The 17,636-nt window shown below is 46.5% G+C and overlaps 1 protein-coding gene across 1 annotated transcript; it reads right to left on the bottom strand.

Moving 5' to 3' along the window:
* Nucleotides 1–7,025: 7,025 nt before the first annotated feature.
* ZC2HC1B (zinc finger C2HC-type containing 1B) lies at nucleotides 7,026–17,480 on the bottom strand. The gene is made up of 6 exons (XM_009984068.2): nucleotides 17,444–17,480; nucleotides 15,482–15,546; nucleotides 12,849–12,968; nucleotides 11,015–11,153; nucleotides 7,895–8,019; nucleotides 7,026–7,148 (listed from the first exon to the last, which is right to left on the bottom strand). The coding sequence occupies exons 1-6, from the start codon at nucleotides 17,478–17,480 to the stop codon at nucleotides 7,026–7,028; spliced, it is 609 nt and encodes a 202-aa protein (XP_009982370.2).
* Between the last annotated feature and the right edge of the window lie 156 nt (nucleotides 17,481–17,636).

The raw sequence follows: 17,636 nt of genomic DNA on the forward strand, positions 1-17,636 counted from the left end.
ACTGATGTCTTGTATACGTGCAGTTTTCAGAATAGGAAGTGAATTGTCTCAAAGGTTTTAGAGCAAAACGTTAATTTTCACTTAGAGCTGGATCTGGTAAGGTATCAGACACTGGTCTCTGGTGAAGCACTTAAGCATTTGCTTAAATTTAAGCATGTTGTCCCATTAGGTCAACAGCTTGATTGATTTAACACTCAATAAAAATAATGCTTCCTACCTAAGGGGCCTTTATTCACCTTTTGTTGATAAAAATGGCCTTTGTTTAGTCTGGGAAATGATTATTAATTGTAGCCATCTGCAATGTTGATTCCTTCCTGGAAAGCCACCCCTGGCCCAGGGGAGCCTGCGACCAAGCAGGACCTGTGTGGGGCCAGGGGCAGGTCCATGCACAGAAGGGTTGTGGTGGTGAGCTGACTCACAACCAGGTTGTGAACCCACCTCACAAGTGTCACCTGAAATGAGTGGGTGTAATAATGGTCAAAGCCATTTTAATCCCAAGGGGTTTGCTCGGTAGCATCGGGACAGCTGCAGTTGGACTTCCAGCCTTTGTGTTTTCTGAACCAGAACCACGGGGCCTTTTGTTTGTTTCCTGGGGTAAAGCCCACGTCCATTTCCAGTTGATGGTGTGTTGGTGGGACAGTCCTGTCACCTGATGCATACTAACGGAAACAGCAAAAATCACATCTCCCCGTAGACGACATGATTAAAAGAAACCCCCGAACTCTTCACAATTTACGTTCTTGCCAACCCTTAGTTATGTTAAGAAATTCCTTGCTTTAGTGGATGATGCAGTTACTAATGGATTCTGTTGCAGCTAAAACAGACAGTTTCTGAGTGAACTCTCAAACTCCAAGAGCTACTCTTCCATTAAATCCAAAGAGTTAGTAGTAGCTAATGATCATTACAAACACAGCATGAAGCAATTGTGTTCTCTTCTCCCCAGTTAATCACAGGACTATTTCCAGCTTCAAATAAAAAAGTATTTTTAAAATGATTGCTGTTTCGCTGTTAATGACATTGTACAGCTACAACCATCTGAATATTCTTGTGTGTTTATCAGTACCTCATTGAAGGAAAGGTTGTACGATTGCAGTTCATGTGAGGAATATGTTCTGCTGCTGCACTGTTGAGGAGTATTTTTTTGTTACGAAAATTTTTGGCATAAGGCAAAACAGAAAGAATTTTAAGATCATTCTTGTAATGACAAAAGCAGGAGGAAGAGCAGGTGGTACACAGTCATGCCCAGTTAGCAGTTATTTAAATTACAAGTTCCAGAATAGGGAAAATGTTGCAGACAATGTTGTGTGCACATTCTGCAGCTAGGCTCATATTTTCATCCAGGCTTGGAAAGGGGTGTGGATACTCACTTCCTGCATTGTTTTCCTTGTTCATGCAAATTCTATTCACTTGGCTTCATCCAAGCCTATGTACTTACAAAAGAAAACACCACAATTTTTGTAGCACTGCTTGATCATATACTGTTAATAGACGTTTTGTCATTTTGGTTTGTGCTTCTGTAAGAGGTGTAAGTAATTACTGAAGTACTTTGAATTAAAACGTGACCTTAAGGAGAAAACGTCACGCAAACACTGAGCTAGACTGGTGCCCACGTTCTTTGAGCTGCTCACCTTCAGCAAGGTGCCAGAGCTCTGAGCTGCCAAGGGAGGTGCTGCTGCCCGATGTCAGCCTCTTCTGAAACGTGGAAAGGTGCATTGGTGAGAGATGCTCATCGGATGTAACTACGGGTTAAAGACAAGACTCATTCGAGTAAAGAGAAAACCACCACTTTGGATATTAAAAATGCTGTAAAAGCACATGATAACGGTGTCTACAAGTAAAACACAGAAGCAAACCTTGAATGTGTCATATTGCAGCTTTAACCTTTCAGTCCATTCAAATGTCTTTTTCTAGATTCTTGACATTGTAAACGTAGAGGAAGCTGCTGATGGCCCATCACAAAGGAAGGCAAGTTATTTCAAAAGGCAACATGTGCAGAAAAACCATAGAATCATAGAATGGTTAGGGTTGGAAGGGACCTCAAAGATCATCCAGTTCCAACCCCCTGCCATGGACAGGGACACCCTCCACTACACCAGGTTGCCCAAAGCCTCATCCAACCTGGCCTTGAACACTTCCAGGGATGGGGCAGCCACAGCTTCTCTGGGCAACCTGTTCCAGTGCCTCACCACCCTCTGAGGTGAGGCAAGTAATTTTGTCTTAAAGTTCTCACAACTCGGGCGATACTCCTTAATCATCTGATACTTTGAAGTAGGGCTGGACTTTCTGATAGCTTTTGTTAGGGGGACTTCTGTGAACATTTCTGAGAAGCCTTCAGTAGCTGAGGCACACGCTGGGGGTACAGTGGGGGAAGAAGACAGCCCAACGAGTGGCTGGTCCTCCCTCTCTCCAAATGAGAGAGGAGGATGCGAAGGCAGAGAGCTGGCACGGGGGAGGTAGGACAGACTGTGGCATGGCAGGTAAGGTGCAGACCAGAAAGATCTGACCCTCTGGGAGGTGTTAGGGTATTTGGCCTCATAGAGATGAAAATACTCTTGCCTGAACTCTGCTTGAAAATCTGTAAAAGCAGAGCAATATGTGACAGCTGAAAACCAGAATTACTATAATGAGATGGTATCGGAAAATAACAGAACTTAGTAAACATTTGGTCTCATACAAAAAAATGTATTTATTTTTAAAAAAAAAAAGGAAGCCATGTAAACCTACTGAAATAAGGAGCAAAATTTACACTACATGGAACAAGAGACTGCATCCTGTGTAAACAAGTATTTCAAGTTCTCAGTTCCCATCCCCGATCAGAAACCACGTTCGTTTCTTTTCCCTTCGGTTTTATTTACCAGCTATTCCTGGTGGGACTCTCCATTTTCTTAACCAATGAGTTGCTGTTAATTCCAGAGAGTTTTCCAAAGCCAGTCGGCAACCGGATGGTACGCTCTATGTATTGCTCCATCCCTGGAGACGTTCAAGGCCAGGTTGGACGAGGCCCTGAGCAACCTGATCTAGTTGGAGATATCCCTGTTCCTTGCAGGGGGGTTGGACTAGATGACCTTTGAAGGTCCCTTCCAGCCCTAACCATTCTATGATTCTATGATTCTGTTAATGATTGATTCACTTCCTGCTGGCGGAATTTTTACCTACAGTTCTTCAATACACCGTTCCTGCCCCTATAACTGTATTTTCTGTAAAACACTAGAAAGTGAGTGGTGAAACACTTCTACACACAGAAAATAATGGGACAACAAACGCAGTAGAACTTGCTCTGACTTTTGATAACATCACACAGGAGCGTTTGTTATGGTAGTTTTTTCCCTCTTCCTGGATCAAAGAAAAGGCTGCTTAGCTTTTGATAAATTTGGGCTAATTTCATGCCCACTGTTTCTAGGAGTCAAGCTGTAGGAGTTACACTTGCTTCAGTGTCATCCTTTCTGTATAGATCTAATTAGCTAGAGCCTAAGTACAGCTTAATTAAACTCCGTCAAGTCTGGTATTTATCATTGCTGTGTCCAACTACTTTCATCTTCATTTACTTTATCAACATTTAATAGGCAAGAAAATTCCTTACAGATTTTAATTGAAAACCTTATTGGAAATCGTTGGGCTAAAAAAAAAACCCAACATGTCGCAACATTGAAAGTTTATGCAAGGTGATCCAAGGCTGGGAATAGATCAGGTGGCCGAAAAATCCCAGAATCACAGCATGTCAGGGATTGGAAGGGACCTCAAAGGATCATCTAGTCCAATCCCCCTGCTGGAGCAGGACCACCTAGATCAGATCACACAAGAACGCGTCCAGGCGGGTTTGGAACATCTCCAGAGAAGGAGACTCCACAACCTCTCTGGGCAGCCTGTTCCAGTGTGCTGTTCCCCTTACTGGGAAGAAGGAATACGCCTCCGCAACATTTCTGTTTTATCAATCACTTTCTAAAAGCAATTTGAAGTTTTTAATGTGGGAACGTGATTTGGTTTTAGTTACTCTGAACTTGAAACGCTTTGAAGCTGATGCCCAGCGTACATGGCCATTTATCACTTATCGATCACCATCGCTTATTGTTTACTGGAGGATTCTGTTAACTACATACATGAAATTCCAAGATGTACATTTGCCTTGTTCAATATATCAAAGCAAAGCATTGGGGGGGGGGTGGGGAAATTAATAATAAAAAATAATAATCACATGATACTGGATCTTTCTACATTTTGTTAAACCATTGAATGAACCGCTGGTAACATCCATCCCCTTGTGGGCAATCATTTAATTAAATTTGGGCAACTGATACAAATAATCTCACAACTTTTTGAAGGACAGCATAATAAGCTTTGTAGCCTGGGGTGGGGAGTGGTGGGGAAACAGACCGTGAACTTTGGTTTGCCTGTTTTATTGAATGTGGAACCTGTAGCACTTGAGGTGGAAGAGGTGCTGGAAAATTGTGCTGCTTAAGGTCTTCCATAATGCGTCAGAAGAACCCGTTTGACGCATCCTTGCCAACCAGCCACTCTATCTTCTGTTGTGCGTTTGCGGTCTGAAAACAGCAACAAGCCATATAATTGTTATTTTATATTTTACTCCATTTTATCTAAAAAGTTAAAACCCGGATCCCAGGGAAGGTGATGGAGCAGCTCATCGTGGAAACCATTTCCAGGCACCTCAAGGATGAGAACGTTTATTTGTAGCGCTCAAAGCCAGTTTCTCATGTCTCCTTTCTCAGCTAAAAAGCACTCTTGGGTGGCCCTGAAACTGATCTCACTAGCCCAAAGTGCTCTGTAAAGCACCTGGCAAAGCTCGAGTTTTACAGAAAACGCAGCAGCAGTTGCAAACAGCCCAGCACCTACAAGCTCAACTGGTCGCTTCCACGGTTCCCAGGGACATCCAGGACTTTTTCCTATATTTTGGACGCTAGGGTGGATGTCTGTCCTGGGGACCTGCTGGAGGCACCGGCTGTCTCCTCCCGCAGCCTGTCAAGCCCCAGGTTTCAGAGTTCAGTAGCTAAACCTTGAGAATGGTGATGGTATCAGTAAATCCCTCTCGGTGGTCTGCTCGACTCTGCATGGTAACCATGAGTTAACTAGGCTGTTAACATAGTCACAGGTAACTCAGGGAGTGGAGAGCACCCAGGGAGACCACTGGGTGCTGTCAACAGTTTTTCCTGGAGCTGGTAAAGTCGAGGAGGTGGGTAGGGTTGATGATGGCACTGTGAACTGAACGCTCCCATGCCCATGGCAGACTTCCCCACAGCTGAAGGTACCTAGCTACTGGCCAGCAGCAACCAAGGACAGCAAAACTCCACACAGAAGGACCCTACAAAGACTTTGAACATGAGTCTGTGCAACAGACTGTTTTGTGCAGACTCCCGTTCATCCCACGCTCCAAGCACCCTTACGAGCTCATCTGCCAGGCTCAAAATATCTTGCCAGCTACAGGGAATCCATCTTGGCCACATTGCCTCCCAGGATCTCATACTCAGCAGTTGTGTGCATCTCACAGGAGTGCAAGATGCTGATCATCAGAACCATCCACTTGCACCACAGCACCACAACCACCTTAAGCAGCGGCTGGACGCCCTTCTCGCGGCTCTGACATGGCTCTGCATGGCCCAGGGTGGGAACAACACTGACTGCATCGTCTGAAGAGCAGAAGCACCAAACATCATGGACTGGGAAAGTAAACGTTGAGGGGAAGAAAGAACCTCCACACTGTCATCCTGACATAGTACTTACTGAAATGGATGCTGGCATCTTCCTCACTTAGACAACGGAAGCACATTGTGAGAGCACAAGACCTGCTAGAGGGGTTTGCATTTCCAAGCAGCGAATCCTCTCGAGATGCCTGTTACGGCAGAACACGGTCGCTGCCTGCTTGAGATGGAGCTGCTCCAAACCAAAGAACACCCAACACCAAAACGAATATTCTCAGCAGCCTATAGCGAGGGCATGAGGAGCTCCGCAGAAGTTTTCAGTGCAATCGGTTGCTTCAGTTAATACCAAAAAGTTCACACTGCAAACATTACAACATGCACAAAAGCAAATGAGGTCCTTTTATGTTACAGTGTTGAAATAAAAAAAAATATTTCTTACCCAAACTTGCCTGAAGATTTTTTTCCAGTAGGTACACCCAAAGATTTTCTGGTTTTCTGCAGTATTCCTGGAGGGGTCTCTGCAGATCATTATTTGAAAAAATTATTTGTCATAAAAAATAATCACCTACATAAATCTAATATAGAATCATAGAATCACAGAAATGTAGTGATCAAATATATTGATACAAAGAGCAGTATGTATTATCATTCACAGGTTATTCTACAAATAACGATTAAAATAACTTTATAAAACATCAAAACATAGAGTACGGGTCATGATTACTAGCAGCAATGGGTTCTAGCAAACATCCTTTGGTACCCTGCTTAGAGGGAACTGTTTGAAGGATGTGGTGGTGGTAGTTTTACGGTGGAATCAACAAGGGGGAAGTCATCTGGAATGAAAAACATACAGAGCTTGATGGACTTGCTTCATCTAAATGAACTTGAGAAAAGTTGAAGCTGATGGAATAAATCTTAACATTGAAGATTAAAGGTTCTGGAGTCCTTTATGGGACAGGAGGAACCTCGCACCCAGACCGCGTATTTTAGGTCCATGTAGAGGTGTCTGTTTGAAGACCTCAAATTGAAAAGGCTAAGAGGCCCCTCCTGAGAACCCACGTGAAAGCCTCTGGGCACGATGGATCGGGATGCCGAACTGGAAAGCCATTCAAGATCAACAACATTCACTTGGAAATTTTGACCCTTCTCATTTCCAGCAAGTGTCGTACGGAAATGAGTTCAGGATTCCATGTCAAGGCCTGGACTTGCAAAAATAAAAGAAAAAAAAATTTAAAACGTCACACTTCATTATTCTGTCAAAAAACTGGATTCCAGAGCTTAGGATCTGCTTTAAAAATGCCACCCCCCACCTCAAATACATCACAGTAAGGAAAACACATGTATGACTGAACTAACTGAACGAAACCAAACGACCTAGATGAGCTCCTTACCTGGCCCAGGTCTGTCTGCGTTGGCACCTCCTTGTGCCCTCTTCCGGAGCGGTAACGCAGCAGTTGGTAAGGTTGGGGGTGTTCTCGGAGTCGCCGGCTGCTTGCCCTGGTAAAAGCAGATGCACAACCCACACAACTCCAGCAAGGAGCTGATGGAGCCCGCTGAGAACTCTCCAAATCCCTGTTGAACCAGTGCTAGGAAGGAACAGGAAAAAAGGGCACCCCCTCCCACTTGGAAGCCATTTTTCCTGCCCAAAACAGGTACAAGAGTAATAAGATTTTCAAATATCTTTAAAAAAGAAAAAACAAACCACCCAACCAAAAAAAAAACCTCAGTACTCTCCTAAAGGAACCGTTTACATTATTTTTTTTCCTACAATAAAATAGGAGCTCACTTCAAGACGCTGCCAATTAGCTCCACCTTCCTGATTCCACAAAGGGGCTCAGCCCTTTGGCCTGGTGGCCAGTGACCATGAGCTACACATTTGCAGGGGACAGCAAACCTGCCAACACAGCAGGGAGCCCGAATGAGCAGGAAGAGCTTCCTCTCCAGATTGCAAAACCTGCCAGCTTTCTGGCAGCCTTTTTTCCCTACAGCTGTTTCCCTGGAATCGAATCACAAACGAGTCTGAAGAAATTGTTGGCCAACTTTTTCGTGCTATCATATTCTGTCACGTTTTATATCAGTGCTCCAGTTTTGGGGAACTCCTAGCTGATGTTCAGCAATTATCTTTGTCTTAAGAATCTACCAACTTCCCTGGAGGCTTAAGTTTTTCTATTAACACAAGCTTTTACTCAAGAGAGACTACAGTTTGGCAAGTCTGCCTCCAGGACAAGCTTGTGGTTGCTTACCAAAGCCTGTCTGGTGGTCTTTGCAGCAAAGGCACGGCGGGCAGCTTGTTCTTCACAAAACTTGATGTGCCTCTGTGCTGCAGCCTCGTTAAATCTTCGGGAGCAGTGTGGACACTGAATATAGTCTGATCACAAGAAAGGAACAACTTGTGTCACAGCTCATATGCTACAGGAGGAGAATTGCCCTGCTTTACTGGAGCACCTGAGATGTAGCTCAAAACCTGGCTCCATCAGCAGGTGATGGTGGCGAGTTCCCATAGTACAAACTTAGGAGAACTACAAAAACTTCCTCTAGCAAAGCACTTGGGATCCCAAAATATGTACTTATGGTATTAGCCCAGCAAACAGTAATTGCTTCCAGAAAGAAAGCCCTGGAGATTAATAAAAGCAGATTTTATTATCTTTGTCCTATTCCCACTGCCACCCTCACGATTAACGTACCTGCAGAAAAAGCGATGTTTGGAAATTCCTTGAGTAGCCTAAACCAGTGATTTTAAGACTACTTTGGTTATTAAGATTGTCAGGCATTTTTGCAAAATCCATTTCCTCTGGACATTGACCCAATACTGCTTCAGAAGTTGTGCCTCAGCTGGTGGGGCCGCATCCAAGAGCCAGGTCTCTGCGTGTGAAGCGGCATGGTGAAGGACACGCAGCAGTGCCTCCTGGAGTTGTTTTTCAAGGTGTTGTAGTCCTGATTCTGCTGAAAGCTGCTCAGCTACGTGCATCACTGGTGCAGTCCTACTCGTTTCAATGAGTGGTTGGTGTCAGGGGTCAACGCAGTCACGTTCAGCCCTCGCACCACGGCCCTTGCTGTCCTCACACCCTTCCTCGCCGCTCCAAGTCTTTTACAAAAGCAGCTCAAGTGTCCTTATCCTATTAGTACAGGTATAGCAGCTTTACAAATCGTTTCTCCTAGTAACAGTCCAGAAAAGGTGGCCCAAGCAGCCACCTAAAGCCAGCCCCAGACCAGCAGCCTGGGCAAAATCACAGAATCATAGAATGGTTAGGGCTGGAAGGGACCTTCAAAGGTCATCTAGTCCAACCCCCCTGCAAGGAACAGGGATATCTCCAACTAGATCAGGTTGCTCAGGGCCTCGTCCAACCTGGCCTTGAACGTCTCCAGGGATGGAGCATTCACCACCTCTCTGGGCAACCTGTGCCAGTGTTCTACAACTCTCATGGTAAAAAATTTTTTCCTAATATCCAATCTGAATCTACCTCCCTCTATTTTAAAACCATTACCCCTTGTCCTATCACAACTGGCCCTCCTGAACAGCCTCTCGCCATCTTTCTTGTAGGCCCCCTTGAGGTACTGGAAGACCGCTATAAGGTCACCCCGGAGCCTCCTCTTCTCCAGGCTGAACAGCCCCAACTCTTTCAGCCTGTCCTCATAGGAAAGGTGCTCCAGCCCAGAAATGGTTCTGAAGGCAAGGGAGGGGAGGGAAGGACAAGACAGGATGGATGCCTGGCTTTGGAGGGCAGGCAGGGGGACCTGGCACTTTGGGGGAGAACAGGGAGCTTTGGGCTCTAGTTCTAGGAGGAAGAAAGGGAAGGGCCATCTCTCTCCCTCCTTCCACAATCCATGTACTTTCTCTTGTCGTGGGTTATGTTGAACCGCCCCACACACAGCCGGTCACTCCCCCTCCCCCACCCCCAGGAATGAGGGAGAGAATTAAAGGATAAACGTGAAACCCGTGGGTTGAGATAAGAGTGATTTAATACAGATGATTTAATACAATGTAGGTGCTCACCACCCCTCGTATGCGAAGCCCGTCTCGTCCCGAAAACTGCAAATCCCGGACGAACGCGAGGCCCCGAAATAGAGAGGGGCAGAGAGGGAGAGAAAGAGAGAGAGAGAGAAAGAAAAAAAACAGCAGAGCAGCAGCGCAGCAAGCGCAAAAGAGCAAAAGTGCAAAAAGAGCAAAAGCGCAAAAGCCCCTCTTCCCGGCTGACCCTCGCTTTTATACTGGGCATGACGCTGCATGATATGGAATACTAATTGGCCAGTTTGGCCCTCAGTCTTAAGTTCCACACAAATGACAAGGGGAATCGTGTCCCCCTTGTCCCAGCTATGCTCCCCCCTTATCCTGCCGTGTTTCTGTACTCCGCACACTGAAAAGTCCTTGGAGTTTCACTTCCAACCACAAACATCAGCTTGCTATCAACATTCTTCTCAGAGTGAGCCTCTGAGTGAAACCAAAACAGGGAGCTCTTCTGGCTGTTAAAAAAAAAAACTCTGTCCCAGCTAAAACTGGGACATCTCTCCAGTCCTGTAGTGTGGAGCACACAGCCTCACTAAGCCCCTCAGCAATTTGTCTTTCCTTAAAAGCAGTTCTCCAATTTCTGTCTGCACAAGTGCCGCTGCTCTTGCACAACTTGGTTTCCTCCAAGAGGGAGAAGGAAAGGGAGGGGACTGCTCTTAGAGTCAGACAAGGAATAACAGAGTCACTAAAGAATTCGGCAGTGGAAATTCAGAGAGGAGCTTGACCCCAATCAAGGAAGGAAGATGTGTCCTGCTGCTTAAACCACATCGCTGTCATCTAGAAGAGGAGAAAGGCTGGAATCACGGCAGCTGGTTTTGCTATCCGTCACGAATTCCTGCGCTGGAAGTGAGCCCAGAGAGCCCCCCCTTCTCCCTCCCCTCCTCCTTCCTAACGCAGGCAAGACTCCACCGAGACCCTTTCCAAAATCGCTCCCACGTTTCATAAACCACATTCCATGAGAAATACTGGTGGTATGTGCATTTTTTCGGATCCATAACTTCTAACACAGTGAGCTCTGCGCAGAGACCACACCTGGTGTCAGCAGCAAACCATACCGGTCGTTTTCCAACTTCTCCAAACTACCCAGGCGAAGGGGGCAGTGTCTAATATCAGCCCCCAAACTTGTTGCCTTAAAACTTAAAAGGTACAGTTAGTTTTCTCTTCCTTCCCACCACCTCTGCATTGCACTCCTGCTCGATTTAAGCCAATAGATATGGCTGAAAATTAGAGATTACGGAGGGAATTAATGTTCACGCCGTGCTGTGCCGCGGGGTGCAAAACTGGAGCCCAGCTGCAGCTGATGAGGGGTCACAACCATCAGTGCAAGAACGTTTTTAAGATAAAGTAGGCGACAAACCTGGATTGATGCTTGGTGGGGGAGGAGGTGGAAGAGGGCGGCCCTCCTTTAGAGCTTTTGTGACCTGTTTGGCTGATTGAATAGTATTAATAAAATCCTCATGGTGCTGCCTCCAGTTAGATTTCTTCCCTGGCTGTTTCTGTAATGGAAAAAGAAAAGGAAGACACAAACTGTATTTCCCCCTCGCAAGGGACAGAGAGAAATCTTAGAGTGAGGGTTCTTCCTTTCTGAGGGAAAGGAAAAACGTTACAAACAAAAGAAATTTGCTTTTTTTGAACGGCATAAGAAAGCTGATGTAGCCCTTTGCCGTCTATCGACAGCACCAGAAGATGGATAAAAGCACAATGCCCTCCAACAAAACACTGCGGTCACGGCAGACCAAAGGGTCCTTAAGAGAGAGTAGAACAGACACTATGACCAACACCTCCCCTTCTCCACCACTTGTCAGATCTTCTTCTTGCTTTGAACCTCGGTGCGCTCATGTTTCCTTCCACAACTGATTTTAAAGGACATTTTACACTGGCAGTCTGCATGGATATCAAATCAGTAGTGATTTGGCATCTCTGGGTAAAGTTATGCACATGCATGCCCATGTGTATTCCCTTCCGCCCCAACAATGTGTGGGAAAAAAACTTGTTCCAGGAAGAGCTGAAGCCTCTTCCCCTCCAGCTCTGTAAATAAGTTCAATTTAAATACATTTTTAAACCCTTAAGTTCAACAGCAGTGAATGTCTGTAGCTTCATTCGTGGAAGATTTGGGGCTACTGACAGCTCTCAGGTTCACAGAATCCCAGAATGTCAGGGATTGGAAGGGACCTCAAAGGAGCATCTAGTCCAATCCCCCTGCCGGAGCAGGACCACCTAGATCAGATCACACCAGAACGTGTCCAGGCGGGTTTGGAACATCTCCAGAGAAGGAGACTCCACAACCTCTCTGGGCAGCCTGTTCCAGTGTTCTGTTCCCCTTACTGGGAAGAAGTTCTTCCTCATGTTTAAGTGGAACCTCCTATGTTCCAGCTTATATCCATTTGCCCTTGTCCTGTCATTGGATGCCACTGAGAAGAGCCTGGCTCCATCCTCATGACAGTCACCCTTTACACATTTGTAAACATGAATGAGGTCCCCCCTCAGTCTCCTCTTCTCCAAGCTAAAGAGACCCAGCTCCCTCAGCCGTTCCTCATTAGGGAGATGCTCCACTCCCTTCATCATCTTTGTGGCCCTGCGCTGGACTCTCTCCAGCAGTTCCTTGTCCTTCTTGCACTGAGGGGCCCAGAACTGGACACAAGATTCCAGATGTGGCCTCACCAGGGCAGAGTAGAGGGGGAGGAGAACCTCTCTCGACCTACTCACCACACCCCTTCTCATACACCCCAGGATTCCAGTGGCCTTCTTGGCCACAAGGGCACATTGCTGGCTCATGGCCATCCTGCTGTCCACCAGCACCCCCAGGTCCCTTTCCCCTGTGCTGTTCCCCAACAGTTCAGTCCCTAACCTGGGGTGTTCATGCACCAACCATCTCGGCTCACGCTCTCTTTCAGGTTTAAGCGAAGAGGAAGCTGTCAGAGACTTGCATAGTCGTCAAAATACCTACATGGACCTTTCCTGGAAGAGCAGAGACACTTGCGTGCCCAGGGTAGTCAGGACACCTACCGCTTTGACTTCTGTTCTCAAACACTACCAGCACAGGGAGGGGGAGGAAAGAATTTGGCACCGAGTCAAGCACATGTGTGGGACTCATCCGCAACATCCAGGCTTTGCCCCCAAAGGAAACAAGAGCGTTACTGAACGAAAGGCTTCGTACGGAGATAACCTACGGGCTCCAATCTGAACCACACCTCGTGCGAGGGCTGCTTCTGCACGGCGGCGATTTCCGTTCCCCGCAGCCTCTGCCGCTCAGAGCTGAAGGGCTGGCGCCTCTTGTTGAAGACCTTCTTGCATATTGGATCATGTCTCAGCTGGGATGCAAAGGAAAACAGCCGTTTATGGGTCGAAGTCAGGCTTTGTTAGGGATGCTTCCTTACCCAGGCGTTAAAATTCCTTCTATTCAAGAGCAGGGAGCTGAAGCAGTATTTATTGCAGGTTCGGTTTAACTCCTGAAGGAGTTCAGCAAAACTTTAAAAAGCTGCCCAAGCACAGCTGCAGTTTGACACAAGTAAGACAGGGAAGCCATTTCCAGTTCGTTCTGCTCAGCGACATGTGGAGTTGAGCACAAATAATGACTTGCAGAGAAGAAAAGGGATGGTCTGTGAACAGGGACAGTCCCGTTGGACTTCTCCCCCCTCCCTGGTTTTCTTTCTTGCTTGGTTAAGGGAGAGAACAGGCTGATCCCGTTCATGGGATCAATATTTACATTTTTAGCTCTTTGAGTTTAGGTAAGTATTCCAGACTGTGGGACCTATTTGAGCCCATCTGCAGCTTGCTCTCCCTTTCATGTTCTCAGTTATTCTTCTTGATCTTCTCATGAATTTCTCTGTGCCATCCCACTCTCTTACTGCAGGAGTTACGCAGCTGCCTGATTGAGGCATTTTGGTCACAGCCCAGCTGGGCCAAGCAGCACCTCCCTCTGCCACAACACACATTTCTACCTTCTTGTTTCCCTTCGAACCTTTCTACTCATGCTTTTCAGGTCCTTATCTTCAGTTTCTAGATGTTTTTGACAGCAAACTGGAGAGGAGAATTCCTCTGCAGGGCCAAGAGGGCAGCAGGTGTCTCGCTCACCAAAGAGCACACCAGTCCTGCATCATGGAGGCATGGAGAGGCACTACAGGACTTGTATCTCACACAAGTCATAGTGACGAGAAACTTCCTGCCTCTCTGAAATCATAGGTAGCTGTCTTTTCCAAGGGTTTTGCTAGATTAAACCGTTGTGTTCTTCACGTATCTGATCTGAGATACCAAACATGGAACTACTAACTTGGGGTAGTTCCCCCTTTGTCTCAGCACTCATAGTTACTCAGCACCCAGTGTTTTTATTTTATTTTATTTTACAGAATCATAGAATGGTTTGGGTTGGAAGGGCCCTCAAAGATCATCTAGTTCCAAACCCCCTGCCATGGGCAGGGACACCCTCCACTACACCAGGTTGCCCAAAGCCTCATCCAACCTGGCCTTGAACACTTCCAGGGATGGGGCAGCCACAGCTTCTCTGGGCAACCTGTGCCAGTGCCTCACCACCCTCAATGTAAAGAATTTCTTTCTTACATCTAACCTAAATCTCCCCTCTTTCAGTTTAAAGCCATTGCCCCTTGTCCTATCGCTACATGCCCTTGGAAAACGCCCCTCTCCAGCTTTCCTGTAGCCCCTTTAGGTACTGGAAGGCTGCGATAAGATCACCCTGGAGCCTTCTCTTCTCCAGGCTAAACAGCCCCAACTCTCTCAGCCTGGCTCCATAGCAGAGGTGCTCCAGCCCTCGGATCATCTTCGTGGCCTCCTCTGGCCCCGCTCCAGCAGCTCCATGTTCTTCTTGTGTTGGGGACTCCAGAGCTGAACACAGTATTCCAGGTGGTGTCTCACAAGAGTTGAGTAGAGGGGCAGAATCACTTCCCTCGACCTGCTGCCCACGCTCCTTTTGATACAGCCCAGGATTTTATTTTATTTTTTACTAAATCAGTTTCTAGTTCTATCACGGGGCAGATCTGATCTACCACAGAGCCACAGGACCAGTAATGCAAACCGAGGGGGGGAGGGGTGCGTGCAGAGCCCCCCCACGACCCTTGCAGGAAACCCCCCAGTCGGGTTGTGCCAAGCAAACTGGGCAGCCACCATTTAGTTTGTAACCCAGGGATCAGGGAGGTCAGGGGGAACCTTTTCATTCACTTCAGCTTTGGAACAGAGCCTGGTGCCCGCGTTGTGCTGTCAAAAGGACTACTTGTATCAGCTGGGTTATTACTCTATTTTTCCCAGGAAGCTTGAAATAACAAATTCTGCCTAGAAACCTGGAACACGAAGCTTCAAGTTCGTAATTTACATCTCACCGAGAGATAATACATTATTTTAAATGCAATATACAGTAAACATCTGGTTTTGGACAAGCAGGTAAGTTAAGGGTTGTAGAACACTGGCACAGGTTGCCCAGAGAGGTGGTGGATGCTCCATCCCTGGAGACGTTCAAGGCCAGGTTGGACGAGGCCCTGAGCAACCTGATCTAGTTGGAGATATCCCTGTTCCTTGCAGGCGGGTTGGACTAGATGACCTTTGAAGGTCCCTTCCAGCCCTAACCATTCTGTGATTCTAAGACAGTACAAGACTGCAGATTAAGTCACGATATTTCTGTGCGTGTTCATTTGCTAATCAAGCTCACTAATGAAAGCAGTTATTAGATCATTTGCTCTGTTAAACACGTGGTCAACCCATTTCTCTACCAGCAGCCGCCGTCTCCTTCCCCAGTGCTCACCACCCCTTTCAGCTAAACGCATTGACATTCCCATTAAAGTAAAAATAAAAAAAAAAGAATTAAGTTTTGTTTTACCAGAACATCCTGTGCAAAACGTCTTCCGCAGGTGGTACAAGGAGCCAGATCTGGACGTGGGGCAGCTGTGTAAAATTCAAAAATCCAAACAAGAGGAAATGGGTATAAGCTTAGTCAGGGGAGATTCAGGTTGGATGTTAGGAAGTATTTCTTCTCTGAAAGGGTTGTCAGCCACTGGAATAGGCTGCCCAGGGAGGTGGTTGAGTCCCCATCCCTGGATGTGTTTAAGAATAGGGTGGATGATCTACTTAGCGATATGGTTTAATGGGGATTAGGGATGGTTGGACTCGATGATCTCTGAGGTCTTTTCCAACCTAGAAATCTATGAAATGAAATCTATGAAACCACGCAAGGGTGTTAGTTACGCAGTGCGGGACGGCTCGACGACAGCGTCAGCGTTCGGACTGAGCCTTTGCCGAACGGAATTCCGTGGTCAGAAAGGGATGTCTACAGCCACGCGCCAGGGCTCCCTTTCACAGAATTCCATCTTTCCTGCGAAGCACGAGCTCTCCTTCCCGACGAGGGACAGCTTTTTGTTTCCCACGTGACTCTGCAGGTATGTCCCTTCCCAATGGCACCGTGGTTGGGAGAGGACATGATGGAAGAGCACTCGGGTTCGTCACCGCCTAAATTCTGGGAGGGAGGCTGGAAAGCAAGAGCGGGCAGTCTGCAGCACCCGGATTTATTCCATTTTGTTTGTAAATCACCAGGAGCTAGCGATGCCCAGTAACGGCTCAGGGTAAACTGGTGCCGTTGCAGAACGTGGCACGCTGACACTGAATCTTCGCTCCTAGGACAGCACGTTTCCAAGGTGTGCTAACCTGCATTCCAAGATGATCTTACTTTGTAGATGTAAATTTGTCAGGATTTTTTTTTTTGTTTTAAATTAGTAATTTTTTTAAAAAATAGGTTTTAAAGTTACACAGGAAGTAGATTTAAGCCTGCCTCCAACGGCAGTCATAAAGTCTCACTTCAGAGCAGGGACATTGCTTGCATTTAAAACAGGTTTCTCTTAGGAAAACCTGGAACAATAACAAAGACCCCTTGTCATGAGACTTGTGACCTGCAGAGGGAAAGACTTTTCACTTAAGTGTTCCCTACTTGCTCTTGCTGAAACAAGAGAAATCCTTGTCTTGCTGAGCAGAAGCAGACCTGGGACTGCTTTTGTTTCTTACCTTTTCCTTCAAGTTTTACCCAACTCCAAGTTAAGGTCGCTACAGTGTTCCATTGATCGCAAGCATAGAGGAACAAAGCAATTCTCTAAGCTTTTTATTTTATTGCCTCTGGTTTAAATGTCTTTCCACTTTTGTTCCCATGCAACATCTTTCTGTGTGTCTGTGCTTAGTCTGGACGATACTCTTCCTTTCACGTATCTTCCTCTGCCTCCTCCATCTCTTTTATTCTGTTCTCATCCCCTCAAGGTTTTGACTGATACAGCTTAATTTTTTTTTTTTTAAAAGGAATTTTGGTAGAAGCACAGTATCATAGAATCATAGAATGGTCTGGGTTGGAAGGGACCTCAAAGATCGTCTAGTTCCAACCCCCCTGCCATGGGCAGGGACACCCTCCACTACACCAGGTTGCCCAAAGCCTCATCCAACCTGGCCTTGAACACTGCCAGGGATGGGGCAGCCACAACTTCTCTGGGCAACCTGTGCCAGTGCCTCACCACCCTCAGAGGGAAGAATTTCTTCCTTATATCCAATCTAAATCTCCCCTCTTTCAGTTTAAATCCATTGCCCCTTGTCCTGTCACTACACACCCTTGTAAAAAGTCCCTCTCCAGCAAAAGAGAAGTCAGGAAAACACAACTTGCAACAGAGTATTAGTCACTTTAGACACGTTCAACAGCAGCTGAGTTAAGGACTAGAAAAGAACACATGCACTGTCCTTAGTAATTTCCTTTTCAGCCAATCACAAAATCACGTTCCACTCAACCCACCGAACAGCACCTGTTACTAACTTGTTCCATTTAACTCCTCTCCTGGTATCTGACTCATCTCAACAGAACAGTTTCTCGAATTTCCTCTCCTGAGTTGTTGTCAGGAGTCCTGAGTACTGGGTGGTCAGTCTTCATTACTCGAAACTCACAATTCAAGTCACCACGCATCAGCGATTACATCATCAGCAATTATGACACAGGCAGACCCTGCTTA

The sequence above is a fragment of the Tauraco erythrolophus genome, chromosome 2, assembly GCF_009769465.1.
Source record: "Tauraco erythrolophus isolate bTauEry1 chromosome 2, bTauEry1.pri, whole genome shotgun sequence".
NCBI classification, from domain to species: Eukaryota; Metazoa; Chordata; class Aves; order Musophagiformes; family Musophagidae; genus Tauraco; species Tauraco erythrolophus.

Coding starts and splice junctions, on each gene's coding strand:
- ZC2HC1B (XM_009984068.2), bottom strand. CDS start 17,480: ATGAGTCAGATACCAGGAGAGGAGTTAAATGGAACAA. Junction 8,020..11,014: donor CCCACCAAGCATCAATCCAG/GTTTGTCGCCTA, acceptor TCTTGTGATCAG/ACTATATTCAGTGTCCACAC. Junction 7,149..7,894: donor AGACCACCAGACAGGCTTTG/GTAAGCAACCAC, acceptor TGCTTTTACCAG/GGCAAGCAGCCGGCGACTCC.